General features: G+C 38.3%; 3 protein-coding genes and 1 pseudogene across 3 annotated transcripts; all 4 read left to right on the forward strand.

The window, feature by feature from the left end:
* Nucleotides 1–430: 430 nt before the first annotated feature.
* On the forward strand, nucleotides 431–3,555 carry LOC137102923 (trace amine-associated receptor 1-like). The gene is made up of 4 exons (XM_067482868.1): nucleotides 431–466; nucleotides 1,170–1,182; nucleotides 1,883–1,990; nucleotides 2,723–3,555. The coding sequence occupies exons 1-4, from the start codon at nucleotides 431–433 to the stop codon at nucleotides 3,553–3,555; spliced, it is 990 nt and encodes a 329-aa protein (XP_067338969.1).
* Nucleotides 3,556–5,420: 1,865 nt separating this feature from the next.
* Nucleotides 5,421–6,395, forward strand: LOC137102925 (trace amine-associated receptor 1-like). The gene is made up of 2 exons (XM_067482870.1): nucleotides 5,421–5,721; nucleotides 5,794–6,395. Exons 1-2 carry the CDS (start codon nucleotides 5,421–5,423, stop codon nucleotides 6,393–6,395), a joined length of 903 nt encoding a protein of 300 aa, XP_067338971.1.
* Nucleotides 6,396–8,856: 2,461 nt separating this feature from the next.
* On the forward strand, nucleotides 8,857–13,497 carry LOC137102926 (trace amine-associated receptor 1-like). The gene is made up of 3 exons (XM_067482871.1): nucleotides 8,857–9,046; nucleotides 9,119–9,682; nucleotides 13,340–13,497. The coding sequence occupies exons 1-3, from the start codon at nucleotides 8,857–8,859 to the stop codon at nucleotides 13,495–13,497; spliced, it is 912 nt and encodes a 303-aa protein (XP_067338972.1).
* Nucleotides 13,498–13,675: 178 nt separating this feature from the next.
* Nucleotides 13,676–14,415, forward strand: LOC137102928 (trace amine-associated receptor 1-like; annotated as a pseudogene).
* Nucleotides 14,416–16,785: the final 2,370 nt, after the last annotated feature.

Consider the following 16,785-nt stretch of genomic DNA (forward strand, 5'->3'; position numbering starts at 1 on the left):
ACTGTACAGAAGTCACACTGTGGGGGATTTAGAACAGAGTCAATTGTCTTAAATTAGACCAGCTCTGTCCTGAGCTGCCTGCTGGAATCTGTGGAGGAGGTGGGTGAGAGGAGGATGTTAGCCAGGCTGACATCAATTATGGCCAATACCTCTCACCAGCTGCTTCTGACAGTGGAGGCTCTGTGCAGCTCCTTCAGCAGCAGACTGATAGACACTCAGTGTAGGAAGGAGCATTACCACCGGTCTTTTATTCACATCACTGTCATTCTGTACAACTCAACATTTCAGCTGAATATTTCTGATCATGCTTGAATTACTGTAAGTTCTCTTGGCTGTGTATTTATTCATAAACGCTTCAGTACATTCATTGTATATTCCGCATATTTCAGCAAGACAAGGCTAAACCACATACTGCATCCATCACACCAGCATGACTTTGCAGGAGAAGAGTCCGGGTGCTGAACTGGTCTGTCTGCAGTCCAGACCTTTCACCGATAGAAAACATTTGACACATCATAAAACCAAAAATCCAGCAGCAAAGGCCCAGGACTGTTGAGCAGCTAGAATCCTGCATCAGAGAAGAATGGGACAACATTCCTCTCCTAAACCTCCAGCAACTGGTCTCCTCACTTCCTAGAAATCTACAGACAGTTGTTAAAAGAAGAGGGGATGCTACAAAATGGTAAACGTCACCCTCTTCTAACATTTTTGAGAAATGTTGCTGCCATCAAAATCAAAATGAGCTAATATTTTCCATGAAATGTTAAAATGTCTCTGGTCTATTGTGAATAAAATATGGGTCCATGAGATTTGCAAATCATTGCATTTTGTTTTTATTTACGCTTTACACATCTTCCCATCTTTTTTGGAATTGGGGATGTACTTCTAGCTGAAAAACTCCTCCAGAGGACTTCACTTGGAGGAACTTTCAGTTCAGAATATAACGTTTACACCCCAGACTAAAGTCATAAAAAGCAAGTGGAAAATTGGTGAAGTTGAAATTTGAACTGTTGTTTTATTTACGTAATTAATCATACTTTGCTATTTGAGATCAATATAAAATAAAGACATAAAAATAGCCCATAGCTCCAAAGGTCGTAGTAACGAAAAGTATGTAAAGTAAATAATCTGAAAAAAGTGTAACTGTTAATGTAACTCTTTCTCATCAGGTTTTTAATGCAGGTAAACAAGTTTCATTGTTTTTATAATTATATTATTATTAAAAATAGGTTGTGCTAAACCCTCATCGGATAGATATACTTTCACACCTAGGATGGTGTTACTGTTGCATACACACAAGGTTGCTGAGAAAGATTTCTGATATTGGATGATAAAAAACTGACCTTTGCCCAATGGAATATGAGTCTTGGAAGCCCAACATTAACACTCAACCTTTGTCAGTTTAATGATGACTGTTTTCTTTTGACATGTATATGCATGTGAATCCAGGACCTATGGTTTAATAAATGTTTGTTATTAACACTCTAACCCAAAAAGACTGAATCTCTCTTTGAATATCAGATTTAATGAATGTTGAACACAAGAGATGTAAAATGTCTCACTTCCATTTCATGATGCAAATCAGAAAGATTCACAAATCATCCATGGCCTTAGCAACTAAAACTGTCCAAAAGTGGTACATGTTCATTATCAGAACTAAAGTCACATGTTTTATAAAAAAACTAAAAATTTAGTTTCCATATATGATTTAACAATGTTTGATCCATGTCTGGTTAGAATCGAATGAAAAAAAAAGATATTTTTTTGTGATCTGATAAAAGATATTGAAATTGCATGAGCACAGTGCCATCCAGAGGAACTGATGTTCATCATATCACTGAGCAAATCATATGTCTGCTTGACTTACCTAACCTTTGGACAGGGTTAGATTCTTTAATTCTTTGGAACATATTACATTACATCACATGGCCCTATACATATGCGCTTAATACTGTCTATATGTTAATCTCGTACAAGAATTTGTTAAGTAGTTATAAATTATTGATATTGTTACTGAACATGCAAAATAATTACCTACATGGTTACCCAATGGGGTTTGAATAGAAATGTCTGTTTGCTACGTTAATGTCAGTAGATAATTGAATTGAATACTTAAAATTTATAAATCATTATTTTAGTTGATGGACGACAGATGTGAATTATGTTTAGAATTCACTGCCATTGGTATGTCACAAAATTATTTGCTCTGGTTAATCAGTGATATATTCTGGTGGCCCTTTTCAAAGAAGATAACTATTTATTAATATAATATTGTTGATAACTCCTGTTGCTGCACTATGCGATTGTTGTCATGGTAATTGAGAGGATGGGACATAATCTGATTGGACAAAGTAAGTCTGCATGAATTATATTATGAGAGAACTAGTAAGTAGTGAGTACAGGTCTTTCACAGTGGCAGAGTGACTGAGGACATCCATCACTAATACAGACCTTGTGTGACTACATGGCTTAACTGGTTTGGTATGAAACTATCTGACTCTCAAACAATAATCTGAGTGTGTGTTGATACTGAACTCATGTATAAATGCATAATTAATTTGCAGAACACACACACACGTACTAAAAATGAGTGTTAACAAGACTTTAATTACTAACACACATTTTTGCTTTGAAGTTGATTTCTCTTACACACTGACAAGCATCCACGCTGTATCATGTATATTCCTTTATATTTTCCTCGGGTCCTTATCTGTTGTTATAGTCTGTGGAAACCTTCTTGTAATAATCTCCATCGTTTACTTCAAACAGCTGCACACACCTACAAACTCTCTTATTCTGTCTCTGGCTGTGGCCGACCTGCTTGTAGGAGCCTTAGTTTCTCCTCTCACCATAAAATACTCATCAACTGTATGTCATTACCATTATGACTTGTTTTGTAAAGTACGTGGTACTTTTGATGTATCACTGTGCACATGTTCTATTCTGAATTTGTGTTGTATTTCTATTGACAGATATTATGCAGTGTGTCAGCCTCTTACTTACACAGCTAAGATAAATCATTGTGTGATTGTAATCATGATTCTGATGAGTTGGGGTGTTTCTGCTCTAATTGGCATCAGTTTGACAACTGTGAGTATACAGCGAAAAATATGCGACAAAACATGTCTGAACAACGTTGTACTGGTAAATATTATGGGACTTATTTTTGCATTTTACCTCCCAATGATTGTAATGCTCTGTATCTACTTAAAGATTTTCCTTGTGGCACAGAAACAGGCACGCAGCATCCAGAACACAGCGTCAGGAGCAGCTGTCATTAGGATGGAGAGAAAGGCCACGAAAACTTTAGCTATTGTTATGGGTTTTTTTTTGATGTGTTGGCTTCCTTTCTTTCTCACTTCCACCATTTTTTCTTTTAGTAATGCTTCATTACCAGATGCTGTGCTTGAATTGCTTAACTGGGTTGCACTGTCAAATTCAATGCTCAACCCATTTATTTATGCTTTTTTTTACAGCTGGTTCAGATCAGCTTTCAGAATGATCATTTCTGGAAAAATATTTCTAGGGGATTGTACTAACCTAAAACTTTCCTAACTCACCGTTTGTGGTGCTTAAATATTATGTACACTAAATTAATAAATATTAACAATATACTGTAGATATGTGAGTCCTTCTAAAACTAAAAAGATTCAGAGCTACGAGCTACTAAAGTAAAATTAGAAAAGCAAAAATGAACTTGTGCACATTGTGAGATCTCATTGCATCATCTTTCCTTGGAGAATTGAAGAGAACAAGTGGCTCTTTAACATTCCACAAAGACCAGAGTCAAAGAGCCTATAGCAGATGTAGGATGTATAATGATACATCAGTATCAGTATATAGTAAAATATTATCATATGTTCATAAAAACTACCGAGTGGTGTAAATGTTGTGGCTGACTATTGTATATACACAATGTAATTCAGCTTTTGCTTAGTATTTTCACACCACTCTCCCTCACCATAGATGGTTTATAGCCGTTTCTGAAGATGTTAAAAAAAAGCATTTGTGTTGCTAATACCTTGGTCTTCTCTCGTGCACTGATTTGCAAACAACACTTATCGTAAAAATATATCTGATTGGGACATTTCCACCTGAGTGATGACGGTGTTTTGTGTCTTTATTTGACTGGTTTGGTTTTGTGCTGCTCACTTCATCATAAACTGATGAAACTCTCTGTTGGATCCAAATGTTGCTCTTTAAGATTCTCCTGTCAGTACAGTGCACAAATCATTGTTCCCGTTCGTAATGCAGCATCTACTACATGCTTTAGTCAGACTTGAGAATAAAACAAATGTTCGGTAAAACAGTGTGACTCAAATAAACACCTTTTCTGATGATTTATGAAAAAAAACACTAAGCCAAGATCTTACTAGGCTTAACTTTAGGTATGACAAGTTCTGTGAAGCCTCAGGAGGTAAAAAAGTAAGAATCATGAAGAAAAATGTCTGATGATTTGAGCTGAGATTTTTCTGACAAAACATTTGAGATTGAATCCAAAACATGATAAACACTGATCAATGTGAGATGAGACCACACCTAATTTCTCTAAAGCCTAATTTTGTATGTAGAAAAATATGTAGACAGAACAAGTTTTTGTTCTTTTCATTTCCTCTGAAAATGATGAATGGGCATAAGGTCACAGTTACCTTGAACTTTGACCCCCAAAATCTAATTAGTTCATCCAATTTAAATGAACTAACCTAAAGAAAGAAACCCACAGTTTTTCAGCTAAAAACCATGACCTCAGATTTAGAGGCGCCAACTCTCATCCCAACCACTCCACACTCATTTGCATAAACTCAGGTTCGACTGTTGTTCAGAGCTCTGGCCACGCCCCATTTTTTAAAAACCAAACGTGTTCTATATAATGTATTTTTTTAAGAAATATGAACATCTACTGCATACTCCACATTCTGTGTTGCACTATAACAAAAGATCCAGTATAAAGCTGATTGTGGACCTTTGGCCACTGGCTTGAGAAATTCAAATAATATTGACTTTATAATGTCAAAATGATAAAAAGAAGCTTTAGTGGCACGTTCCTCTTGCACTTGCTCAGTGCAAAAGTAATGCATCATGGCTAAAGTGCAATTTAAATGCTTTACATTTACACACACACATACTCGCAGACACACACTATTATTATTCACAAAGCATCATTATTCATATCACATCCAGACATGACACCCTATATGACTGAATAGGAGACACTTGCATTAGTTATGGTAATTGTGTGGGTGGGTTAGGTGATTTTTTTTTTTTTAAATAGCAAGTCAAAAGAATCAGCACAGTGAACAAGAACAACACTGAAGCAACTTTAGAGGTATAACCTCATTTTTTATTTTACTTTTTGTCTTTGTTAAACATTGATGATGTTATAATGCTGAATAACAACTTTATTGCAGGAATCTAGAAGCATGGAACCAGAATTACCCCTCAACGGAACCTACTCTCTCAATGACACACATCCCTGCTATGAATATAATACAACTCACGTTTGTGTATTATTATATATTTTCCTTGGTTCATTGTCAGTTGTTACAATATGTGGAAATCTTCTTTTCATAACCTCCATTATTTACTTCAAACAGCTCCACATCCCTACTAATTACCTGATCCTCTCTCTGGCAGTGGCGGACCTGCTTGTTGGGATTTTAGTCTTTCCATTCAGCATGGTTTTCACTGTGACCTCGTGTTGGTACCATGAAGGTTTATTTTGTAAAGTACGAGGCAGCTTTGATGTCACGCTAAGCACGGCCTCCATTCTGAACTTATGCTGCATTTCTGTTGATAGATATTATGCAGTGTGTCAGCCTCTCACTTATAAAAGTAAAATAAATCATCATGTTGTTGTGGGCATGATCCTGGTGAGCTGGGGGGTTGCTGCTTTAATTGGAATTGGCATTATATTTGCAGGTTTTAATCAAGGAAAATGCAAAGAAAGTTGTTTGATGGATGAGCTCATTTCAATTACTCTTGCGTGTATTTTCTCCTTTTATATTCCAGCCATTTTAATGCTTAGTATCTACCTGAAGATCTTCCTTGTTGCACAAAGACAGGCAAACCGGATCCAGAACACGACCTGTCAGAGCACAAAATCTGAAGCAATTGTCAGTAAGGTGGAGAAAAAGGCCACCAAAACTCTGGCTACCGTCATGGGAGTGTTTTTCTTGTGTTGGACTCCTTATTTCCTTTGTATCTTGTTTCAGCCTTTAACGTACAGAGTAACACCAGTTGCTCTGGTTGAAACGCTGAACTGGCTCACACTGTCAAATTCAACGCTTAATCCATTTATTTATGCTTTCTTTTACAGCTGGTTCAGATCAGCTGTTCGATTGATAATTTCTGGGAAAATATTTCAAGGTAATTTTGCCAACTCCAAACTTTTTTGAGATTTTGTTGTAATTGTTTAAATTACACTTTAACATGAGAATAATGTTTGAAACAATAAAGATGAACATTTCAGCAACATGATGACTACTGTTCAGTTTAAAAAAAGACTAATTACATTATACTTGGAAGTAGTTGTACTTTTATCGAACCAAAATACTTATTACCCATTAGTGTAAAATGGCCTCTTTAAGAAAAATGTGTATTACCATATTGTATTTGATACCCTGGCACTCCAGTCCCGGTCCATCCTCACATTAAACTGGTCTATACTAACCTGTCTTAGATTAAACAGAAAAGGTTTCTATTGAGACTGAGGTACAAGTTTTCATCCATTCTTCTTTTAAATCTGAGCTAGTATTGTCGTTGAGCATGTATACGTTTTCACGTACACGACACAGTGAAATTCAGTGTCTGCATTTAACTTTAAGGTTTCAACACTCATTTTTCTTCAGACTTTGATACATTTTCACTTTGTGACCCAACATGATCAGCGATCACCTACATAAATATAACTTCATCCAATCCCACCAACTTTAGGTCATGTCTCCCCATGCATGGTTTGTGCATCACCATATGACCAGCACTTACACACATTTTATTTAACACACTGTCCAGGAATTTGCAATGTTGAGGTCACAAGAGTTAATGTCAATTTAACCTTCACTTTGAGGTTCTAATACTTTAGAGACGTTGGCTCATTGTTTATAGCATTTTAACATGCAATAATCCACAAAATAGTCATTTTAGCAGTTTGACATTATAATCCTGCAGCTGCATGCCATCTGCAATTGCATTCAAAATTTTCCAACAATCATTAAAATTATTTTTACTGGCAAAATTACAAACTTTGAGCTTTTTGCAATGAGCAAATCAAACGAGAACAATTTCAATAGCGCAACACAACAAATGTCACAAGTAGTTTCTCCAAAGTAAAAAGAAAATGCACTTTTAATGACAACTGAAGTTTCAAAATTATCCAACCCCCTAAGGGAAACCTTCACAAGAGCACACATTTACAAACCAAGTTTTGTCTCAAGCACAGCTGATGCCACTAATCAAAGGCATTAGTTGGCTTTTTTGCCATTCTACCATTCTGTTTAAGACAGAATTGTAAATAGTAAATGCTGTGCACTTATAGCGCTTTTCTACCTATTGGCACTCAAAGCACTTTATACTGCTTCTTATTCACCCATTCACACTCACAATCACACACACACTCACACACCGATGGGGGAGCTGCTATGCAGCTGGCCAACACTAACCGGGAGAAACTAAGTTGGGGTTCAGTGTCTTGCTCAAGGACACTTTGACATGTGACGGGAGGAGCCGGGGATTGAACCAACAACTGTGAGATTGGTGGACAACCGCTCTACCTTCCTACCTTCCTTAAGTCAGTTGCTTCTAGACCTAATTTCAAATAAATTAGGTCTAGAAGTTAGGTTTAGTGAGTGGCATGTTTGATTAGTAAAAATAAGTAAAAATAATTGCCAAAACATTCAGAGTGCAATTGTGTATAAACATAAAATATTAATGATGGTAAAGTGAATATGTGTGAATAGTGTTTTGAAGTGAATATTTCACTTCTATTGAATTCAATTTTTTTTTACATAGCACCAATTCCAAACATATTCATCTCAAGGCACTTTAAATATTAAAGTCAAGACCAGACAGATGCAGATATAGAGAGAACCCAACAAATCCCCTTTAAATATCTCTGCACTGCAGTATTTTTGTCGGACTCATTTGTCTGCATGCACCTAAACAACAATTTCCTCTTTTCATGTTGTTTAGCAAAAATACAACTGATCATTTGTAGTTATATGGTTTTACATTTGAAAATTATAAAATAGATCTCATTCATTATTATTCTTGCTTATTTTGGAAAAATAAAAATCTTTATTTGGTAAAGCGTTAAAAGATTTTTATTACTTTTGCAAGCAAGCAAACAGACACGTGCACACACTCACAAACACACACTCACAAACACACACACACACAAACACACACAGTCTCATCTCTATCTCATAGCACCAGGACGTAGGTACCCACATCTGATTGGATGTCCAACACTTGTGTTATTTGACGTAAGTAGACAGGGGTCTATAAAGAGTCTATAGGTTTTGAACGGTGAAAAAGGAAACACAGCACTGTCCTTGCATCAGCTACAGTGTGTTGAGGTGCTATTAGGTAAGGAAAAACCTGAAAAAACCTTGAAAGCCTTTCTTATTTCTGTCAGGGAAACGATGCTGCATTTTGGCACTGAATTAAATATCTTTTAAATGTGCTTAATATTATAAATGATTGTTGCACAAACTGAGAAACATGAAACAAGCTCTGACTGTCAATGGAACCTATGCTGTTGATTACATACATGCCTGCTATGTATCACATAATACAACATATATATTTATTACCAATCCATCTATAATATGTGTTTCACTACATATTTTCCTTGGCTTAATGTCTGTTTCCACAATATGTGGAAACCTTCTTGTAATAATCGCCATCGTCTACTTCAAACAGCTCCACACTCCCACAAACTACCTTGTTCTGTCTTTGGCTGTGGCCGACCTGCTCGTGGGTGTTTTAGTTTGTCCTTTCAGCATGGCAGTGTCTGTGACCTCATGTCTGTACCATGAGGATCTGTTTTGTAAAATACGGGACAGCTTTGATGTATCACTGTGCACATCTTCTATTCTGAACCTGTGTTGTATTTCCATAGACAGGTATTATGCAGTGTGCCAGCCCCTGACGTACAAAACTAAAATTAATGTTTACATCACGGTGATAATGATCCTGGTTAGCTGGGGGGTTTCTGTTCTTATTGGAATTGGAATCATAATTGCAGGATTCAGCCAAGGGACGTGTGAAGAAGCGTGCACGGTTGACGTTGCATTGGCAAACGCAATGGGGCCTGTTTTCTCATTTTACCTTCCAGCAACCATAATGCTTTGTATCTACTTGAAGATCTTCCTCGTTGCACAGAAGCAGGCACGCAGCATAACCTCCAAGAGCAAAACGTCCGGAGCAACTGTCAGTAAGATGGAGAAAAAAGCCACCAAAACTCTGGCTACTGTTATGGGAGTGTTTCTGTTATGTTTAACTCCTTACTTTCTCTGTGTGGTTTTTCAGCCTTTGTCTAATAATCCTCCACCGGCTCCTGTGATTGAAGCACTTAATTGGCTGACGTTGTCAAATTCGTTGCTCAATCCTTTGATTTACGCTTTCTTTTACAACTGGTTCAGAGCAGCTTTCAGGATGATTGTTTCTGGAAAAATATTCCAAGGTGATTTTGCTAACACAAAACTGTTTTGATAATTTGATAATGGATTATTAAAATATTGAGATGCCAATAAAATGTTCTCCACTGTGAAACACTTATTCCTAATCATTGCTGTACAGTGAAAATACGTCTTTAAGCCAGCGTTTCAATACGTTACTTCAGAATACTTAGTAAATTATGTAAAGCAAAGAACACGTTTAGAAATGAATATGAATAATGATACAAATATAGAGAGATGAAATACATATTAATTGGAACAGCAAAAATATATATTTTAACCACCAAAATTCTGTACATTGAACACAAACATTTGAAAGCTCTGCTTAAAGAAACAGAGCGTCAGCATTTTATTCCAGGCATTAATCCAGTGAAAACAGTGATAACAGAATAACAACATCTATGTAATAACCTTTAACATGTTTATCTTAACATAACTTAAGGCTGTAACATAACTTAAGGCTATAACAGGCCAAAATGATTGTCAAGCAAAAGTGGAATGACAAAACTGTTTTGGCTGCTATTACATTTTTGTTGAATCTGAATCTGAAGTCACTGCCAGGTGATTGGCAGTAGGTGATTTGCAGTAGGTTAGAACTGTGAGAGGGTCTTCTACTAAGTAATGAAGATCCTTGTCATGATGGGGTTGAATAATTTTGAAATTTTTGTCTTTCAAAACAGTCAATAAGTGAACCCAGAACAGGCACACAACAGAGACCAGTTTTAGTGGGAATTTTTACTGGTAAAGACTGGTTTAATACAGATTGAAGTGGGTTCCACAAAGAGGATTTTCCTCACACTAAATATATTGATAGTTTATAAGCAGTGACTAATTTATAGGCTTCATATTCACTGCTCCTGATGCTCTATAACTTTCTTTAGCATCAGCCACTGTACAATATGAACATCGACTAAATTAGTAGTTTGTAAATAACCATAAAAAATAACGTTATAAGTAAAAATGTTTATTGTTAGCGTTGTATTATTTTTACTAATTCAATTCAATTCAATTCAACTTTATTTATATAGCGCCAATTCACAACAAAGTCATCTCAGGGCACTTTACAGAATAAAGTCAAGACTATAAAGATGTATAGAGAGAACCCAACAATTCCCCCTGGAGCAACAGTGGAGAGGAAAAACTCCCTTTAACGGAAAGTGAAGAGAGAAAAGAATAAGAGGAACAAAAACCAACAAGAAAACATCAGTCAGGTTGTTAGGACCAGTAGCTGCACGGTGGTAGACACACAGCTTCAAAGCCAGGGACACCTGCAGAAAGGGACAGAGAGAGGGGGAAAGAGAAGGACAAAGACAACTACGGGAGAGAACACACAGAGTTAATGACATACAGTGGTGACAATAAGGGGTGAGAGGAGAGGAGAGAGGGTCAAGAGGAGGAAAGGAGCTCAGTGCATCGGGGGGTGGGTCCCCCAGCAGTCTAAGCCTATGGCAGCATAACTATAACTAACTATATGCTTTATTAAAGAGGAAGGTTTTAAGCCTAGACTCAAAGTAGAGAGGGTGTCTGCTTCCCGAATCTGAACTGGGAGCTGGTTCCACAGGAGAGGAGCTTGATAGCTAAAGGCTCTACCTCCCATTCTACTTTTGGAAATTCTGGGAGCCACAAGTAGGCCTGCATTCTGAGATCGAAGTGGTCTACTGGGATGTTATGGAACTATGAGGTCTTCTATATATGATGGAGCCTGTTGTTGGAACCACTGCTGAGTGGTCACTTCCTAGGTTTAGTATTAGTGTTAGTTTGTTGTGTCTTTTATTGGTCATTTGGAGGGTTATCCTTATATTTTTAGTAACGATACCAAAAGTTACCTAGACTTCTGGATTCCACCAATTATTCAGTAGAGCTGTTTATTGTGTGTAATCTGCATAAGTGTCAGTGCCGAACCTTTTTTTATTACACAAATGTGTGTATATATTGAGATACAGAGAGAGAAATGTGGTACAGCTAGTAACGGATTTCACAGTTTCACTCCTTGTATAAATACTACTACTCTCCTTAAAAAGGGACCAAAAAGGGCAACTGGGGAGCAGGACAGTAGAGCAGGCATCCACCAATCCTGCAGTTGTTGTTTTGTGTGTCCTTGAGCAAGACACTGAACCCCAACTTAGTTTCTCCCAGTGAGCCAGTTTCTCCACTATCGGTGTGTGAGAGTGTGTGTGACTGCAAAACGGTGAATAAGAATGGTAGAAAAGCGCTATATAAGTGCAGAACATTTACCATTTATCTTCCAGCGGCAATCAGAGAACACATGGCACAAGACTAATTCAGCAATACACACATTATTGAAATTATTTTTTATGTCACCGATGTATGTTACTTTTATTGTTATCCATCTTTTCTTTTCTTTAAGCCTGATACTTTGTTGGATGCATTTCACACATCACATCATTTCCTAGAGAGCAGTGCACCTTTGAGAATAGTATAGAGTCCGTGTTTACCAGCAGAGAAGCTTAGGGACCAAAAAGCTCAACACTCATTCACACCTCTAATAGAAGAAGTGTTGGGTTGAATAAAATCATTGCATCATAGTGTAAACAAACTTTGAATACTGTAGGTTATGAATATTCTATTTTATGAGCACTTCGTTTTCAGTAGTAAATTAAAACATTATTGTATAATTTTACATAAAGCTGTACATGCACACAAAAATGCTATATGCCAGATTTAATGGAAATAAGAGAAGAGCCTAAGCAGCATTGCCGTTAATAGGCACAGCTATTAAGCTGCAGCTTTCGTTTATGGGCCTGTCAAAGCAATTTAAGGTCACCAGAGCAAGTGAGGTGTTCATTTAACCCCCCAGACATTTCCATCCTCTTTGCAAAGTCTACCACCATCTGTCCTTCTGCGTTCCTGTCCTGAAGACCAAACCTGCCCATCACATTCTCATCACCTATGTTCCCTTCACCTACATGTCCATTGAAATCTGCACCAATCACCACTCTCTCACCTCTGGGGATGCTCTGCATCACCTCATCTAACTCACTCCAGAATTTCTCCTTCTCTTCTAGCCTCTAGCCTTTCCTGTCATAGTCCAAACATTCAAAGTCCCTGCTGTCAGTCCTACATTCTTAGCTTTCCTCCTCTCTCTCTGCCTATAGACATGCCTTCCCATCTTCCTTCTTTGACCAACAATATCCCAATTTCCACCAGCAACCTGTAGGTCAAAAGCCCCGGTGGGGGTCATTGTTAACCCGGGCCCCGAGCAATCACATATGGAATTCAGATTTGGTGTGGAAGCTGCTCAACAGGTAGAACAACACCTTCAAGGACAGGGACAGAGACCTGCTGAAGACTGTGCAGAAGGAGTTAAAAGTGAGACTGAGGGAGAACAAAGACTCCAGCTAAACAGCATGATAGACAGATGTGGTCAGGCATGAAAAACATCATGGGATTTAAGAAGAAAGAAAATCAAGCTGAGGGAAACCTTGATAGAGCCAATGAGCTTAATAAATGGTTCAACAGGTTCAGATCAGGAGCCCCCTTGCCTCCAGAGACAGAGACAAAACTTCCACCCTACCCCAGCAGTCCCCACAGCTTCTCTTACTACAGACAGACACAACAGAAAACAAGAGTAATCCACCGTCACCTCCCTTTATTTCCACCAAAATGTCCACCCACCTCACACACTCATTGTTATCCAACAGAGGTGAAGCACCAGCTGCAGAAGCTGAATCGGAACAAGGCCGTCGGTCCTGACAGTGTCAGCCCCAGAGTCCTGAAAGCCTTTGCTGAGCAACTTAGTAAGATTCTACAGCCCCTCTTCAACTTGAGCCTGAGTCAGGAGAAGTTGCTGGTACTGTGAAAGAAATCTTGCCTTATTCCGCTGCCAAACAAATCCTCTCCATTTACCCTCAGTGACTACAGACCAGTTGCTGTCAAATCACAGATCGTGAAAGTTCTGGAGAGAATGGTACTGTCGCAATTTGAGGCTTTCGAGTGAGACCCACTCCAGTTTGCTTATCACCCCCAGGTTGGACTAGATGATCATATCATCTACCTGTGGGGTGCTTGGCTTCGACTTGGCTTTCACTGTCACCTTATGCTGGTATGATGAAAGTTTATTTTGCAAAATACGCAGCAGCTTTTGACATGTTACTCAGCACGTGTTCAATTATGAACTTGTGTTGTATTTCTATCGACAGATATTATGCAGTGTGTCCGCCTCTGACATACAGAACTAAAATGAATTGTCATGTGGCAGTGGTCATGGTCCTGATGAGCTGGGGTGTTTCTTTTGTATTTGCGATCGCCTTTTCAGTTGCACAAATATACTATGAAACATGTTCAGTTATTTTTCTATTGGGAAAAATAAGGGGACCTCTTTTCTCAATTTACCTTCCACTGACCATAATGCTCTGTATCTACCTCAAGATTTTCATTGGTGCACAGAGGCAGCATCCACAACACAATCTCTCAGAGGACAAAGTCTAAAGTAACTGTCAATAAGATGGAGAGAAAAGCCACTAAGACTCTGGCCATAGTTATGGGAGCGTTTCCCACCTGTTGGTCTCCTTTCTTTCTTTGCTTTACATTTTAGCTTGTTAGGTATGATGGAATACCAACTTCTGTGATTGAAGCGCTTAACTGGCTTACGCTCGCAAACTCAGTGTTCAATCCAATTATTGATGCTGTGTTTTACAGCTGGTTCAGATCAGCTTTCAAAATGATCATTACTGGGAAAATATTGCAAAATGATTTTACTAACACAAACCTCTTCTGACTTTGTTCTGCTTAAATAGTCTTAAATTTTTCTTCAATGTGGAGAATGAACAATTGTGTTTTCATGCCGCATCTTGTAAGGATCCCAATGACTTTGAGTTGGTTTGTTGGACTCTGACATTCTTCATGATTATGAAAAGCATTGGAGTGCTGTGTAGCATTTGCCCCATTCTCATCAAACTGAAAATATTTAAACAGCTCTTTAGCCAAACAAATAAAAAGATATGCCGGTAATCCACTGAGCACAAACCTCACAAGATGCCACCCTAGTTCCCTGACAGTTAACACAGTGTGAAGTGACTTTATAGTACATTCTCAATACATGTTTGAGTTTATGCATAAGTCACAACAACATACTTTGTATAGGAAGTATTGTGTATTCAAATGATTACTAAGTTTGTCCCAGATATGACATACATACATTACACTTGAGGGGAAGGTTACATGAACAGGTGGCCAGGCAAGAAGATGGGGTTGTAACCCAGTACATTAAGGTTTAAAATCTGCCAGAACAGCAGTCAAGAAAATAAAATGCCAACAGGTCTAATGTTTTCACTGAGATATGTGCCAGCTATGAGATAGGAGTCTTTTTCATACTGGCACAAGATTCCTCTGGAAATGTGTTATTTCATACTTTTCTCGATTCTTTATCTGGGGGGCGGCTATAGCTCAGTTGGTAAAGGCAGTTGCTTACGGACCACAGGGTGAGTGGTTCCTGGCTATATGTCGAAGTGTCCCGGGGCAAGACACTGAACCCCTAACAGCCCATTCCCCCTCCCCAGCGATGCAGTGCCGGTCCAAGCCCGGTAGAAATTGGGGAGGGTTGCGTCAGGAAGGGCATCCGGTGTAAAAACTGTGCCAAATCAACATGCGGACAATGATCCGCTGTGGCGACCTTGAATTCACGGGATAAAGCTGAAAGGAGAGTAGAGTCTCGATTCTTTATCTGTTGTAACTGCATGTTGTATGGTGTAACAGGTGTCACAATTCTGTTTTGCTGAGAGTGTTGATAACTAATGATCAGTAAGCCCATGCAGAACAACAGTGCCATCCTTGTGGGATTGTAGTAGTCTGTAGTAGTCTGATTTTCTTCAGGAGCAAACCTCATCTTCAACTGAAGCCTTTTATGACCTGGCAAAGATCACTTCCTTAAGGTAGTTTAATGCAGTCAGACATGAGGATGTGAGGAATTACTTGATGCATAGACGAAGGACTTTGCAATTCAAAACAGGTTAATCAGAGTTGGGCAGCCAGTTCAGCCCCACTCCTATAGCGTTGCTTTACAGAGATGCATGTCTTGACATGCTGAAATTCTGCATAAAATCTGCTTCTGTGCAGCCGCTCACATTATGATCCCAACACTCTTGGCTCTGATTCCTCACATCTCTGTACAGACGTGGCAGTTATTGCTCCACAAAAGGCCATTGTTAAAAATTGTGTTTTTCCCACCTTATCCTGTTACAACAACTTCAAAATCATATTTGAAGGCTCACATCAGCTGCACTCATGTCCACTTCTGAATACACAACATACTGCATGGGATGTCAGTTTATTGTTCTTCTTTGCATGTTGGTCACATTTAAACATTAATGTAAACAGCCGCACCAAAAACATTGACCTCAACAAAAAAAAGTTTAAAATAAAATCCTGTCAGGATGTGTGGCTGTTCCAGAGAGAAATAAAAAATGTGTCATTTTAAAAGCAGCAGATTCAAAGGTGTCATAACTGAGTAAATAACTCTGCATTGAGATATAACCGGTGTTTAAGAATCAGGGAATGAGGACCAAAAGATACGCTGTTGTACAGGGAACGAGGGAGGCACAGGTCAAAATGATCAGGCCTGATGATGTGTGGTGACAGAAATGACCATGGGTCTGGAACTGAAGGACTACAAAATAAAAGCCAGAAACAGGAAGTGAAGCTGGTGACCATGACATGGTGATTTTGTTTATTATTAGCCTACATCAGTCTAATACTTTATCAGTCTCCTACTATCTTGTGGTGTAAAATCACATTTCTGGAAAACAGAAGAGAGTCTGATGGTATAGGATTGACAAGACTGGTTTTCTGTTCCTTTGCAAAAACAGACACTGAACTGAGTTGTCTGTATTGAGGTGGCACACAATTAAATCACGGCACCGGGTGGAAAGTCATCTAATAATTTGACCACTGTAGTAAAACACGAACAGATTCACGTGGAACATCAAACAGGCCGTATTCATTTAACTATTCATTTAACTGTTGACACAACAATAGTATCGAACACAGTTTGTCCCCTACAAGGAAAGAAAAACATGCATACACACACACACACACACACACACACACACACACACACACACACACACCAAGTCCTCTTTTGCAATCCTGA

The sequence above is a fragment of the Channa argus genome, chromosome 17 (assembly GCF_033026475.1).
Source record: "Channa argus isolate prfri chromosome 17, Channa argus male v1.0, whole genome shotgun sequence".
In the NCBI taxonomy this organism is placed as follows: domain Eukaryota; kingdom Metazoa; phylum Chordata; class Actinopteri; order Anabantiformes; family Channidae; genus Channa; species Channa argus.

Coding starts and splice junctions, on each gene's coding strand:
- LOC137102923 (XM_067482868.1), top strand. CDS start 431: ATGACTTTGCAGGAGAAGAGTCCGGGTGCTGAACTG. Junction 1,991..2,722: donor GTACAAGAATTTGTTAAGTA/GTTATAAATTAT, acceptor CTGTTGTTATAG/TCTGTGGAAACCTTCTTGTA.
- LOC137102926 (XM_067482871.1), top strand. CDS start 8,857: ATGTCTGTTTCCACAATATGTGGAAACCTTCTTGTAATAATCGCCATC. Junction 9,047..9,118: donor GTACCATGAGGATCTGTTTT/GTAAAATACGGG, acceptor GTATTTCCATAG/ACAGGTATTATGCAGTGTGC. Junction 9,683..13,339: donor TTCTGGAAAAATATTCCAAG/GTGATTTTGCTA, acceptor GTTATCCAACAG/AGGTGAAGCACCAGCTGCAG.
- LOC137102925 (XM_067482870.1), top strand. CDS start 5,421: ATGGAACCAGAATTACCCCTCAACGGAACCTACTCTCTCAATGACACA. Junction 5,722..5,793: donor GTACCATGAAGGTTTATTTT/GTAAAGTACGAG, acceptor GCATTTCTGTTG/ATAGATATTATGCAGTGTGT.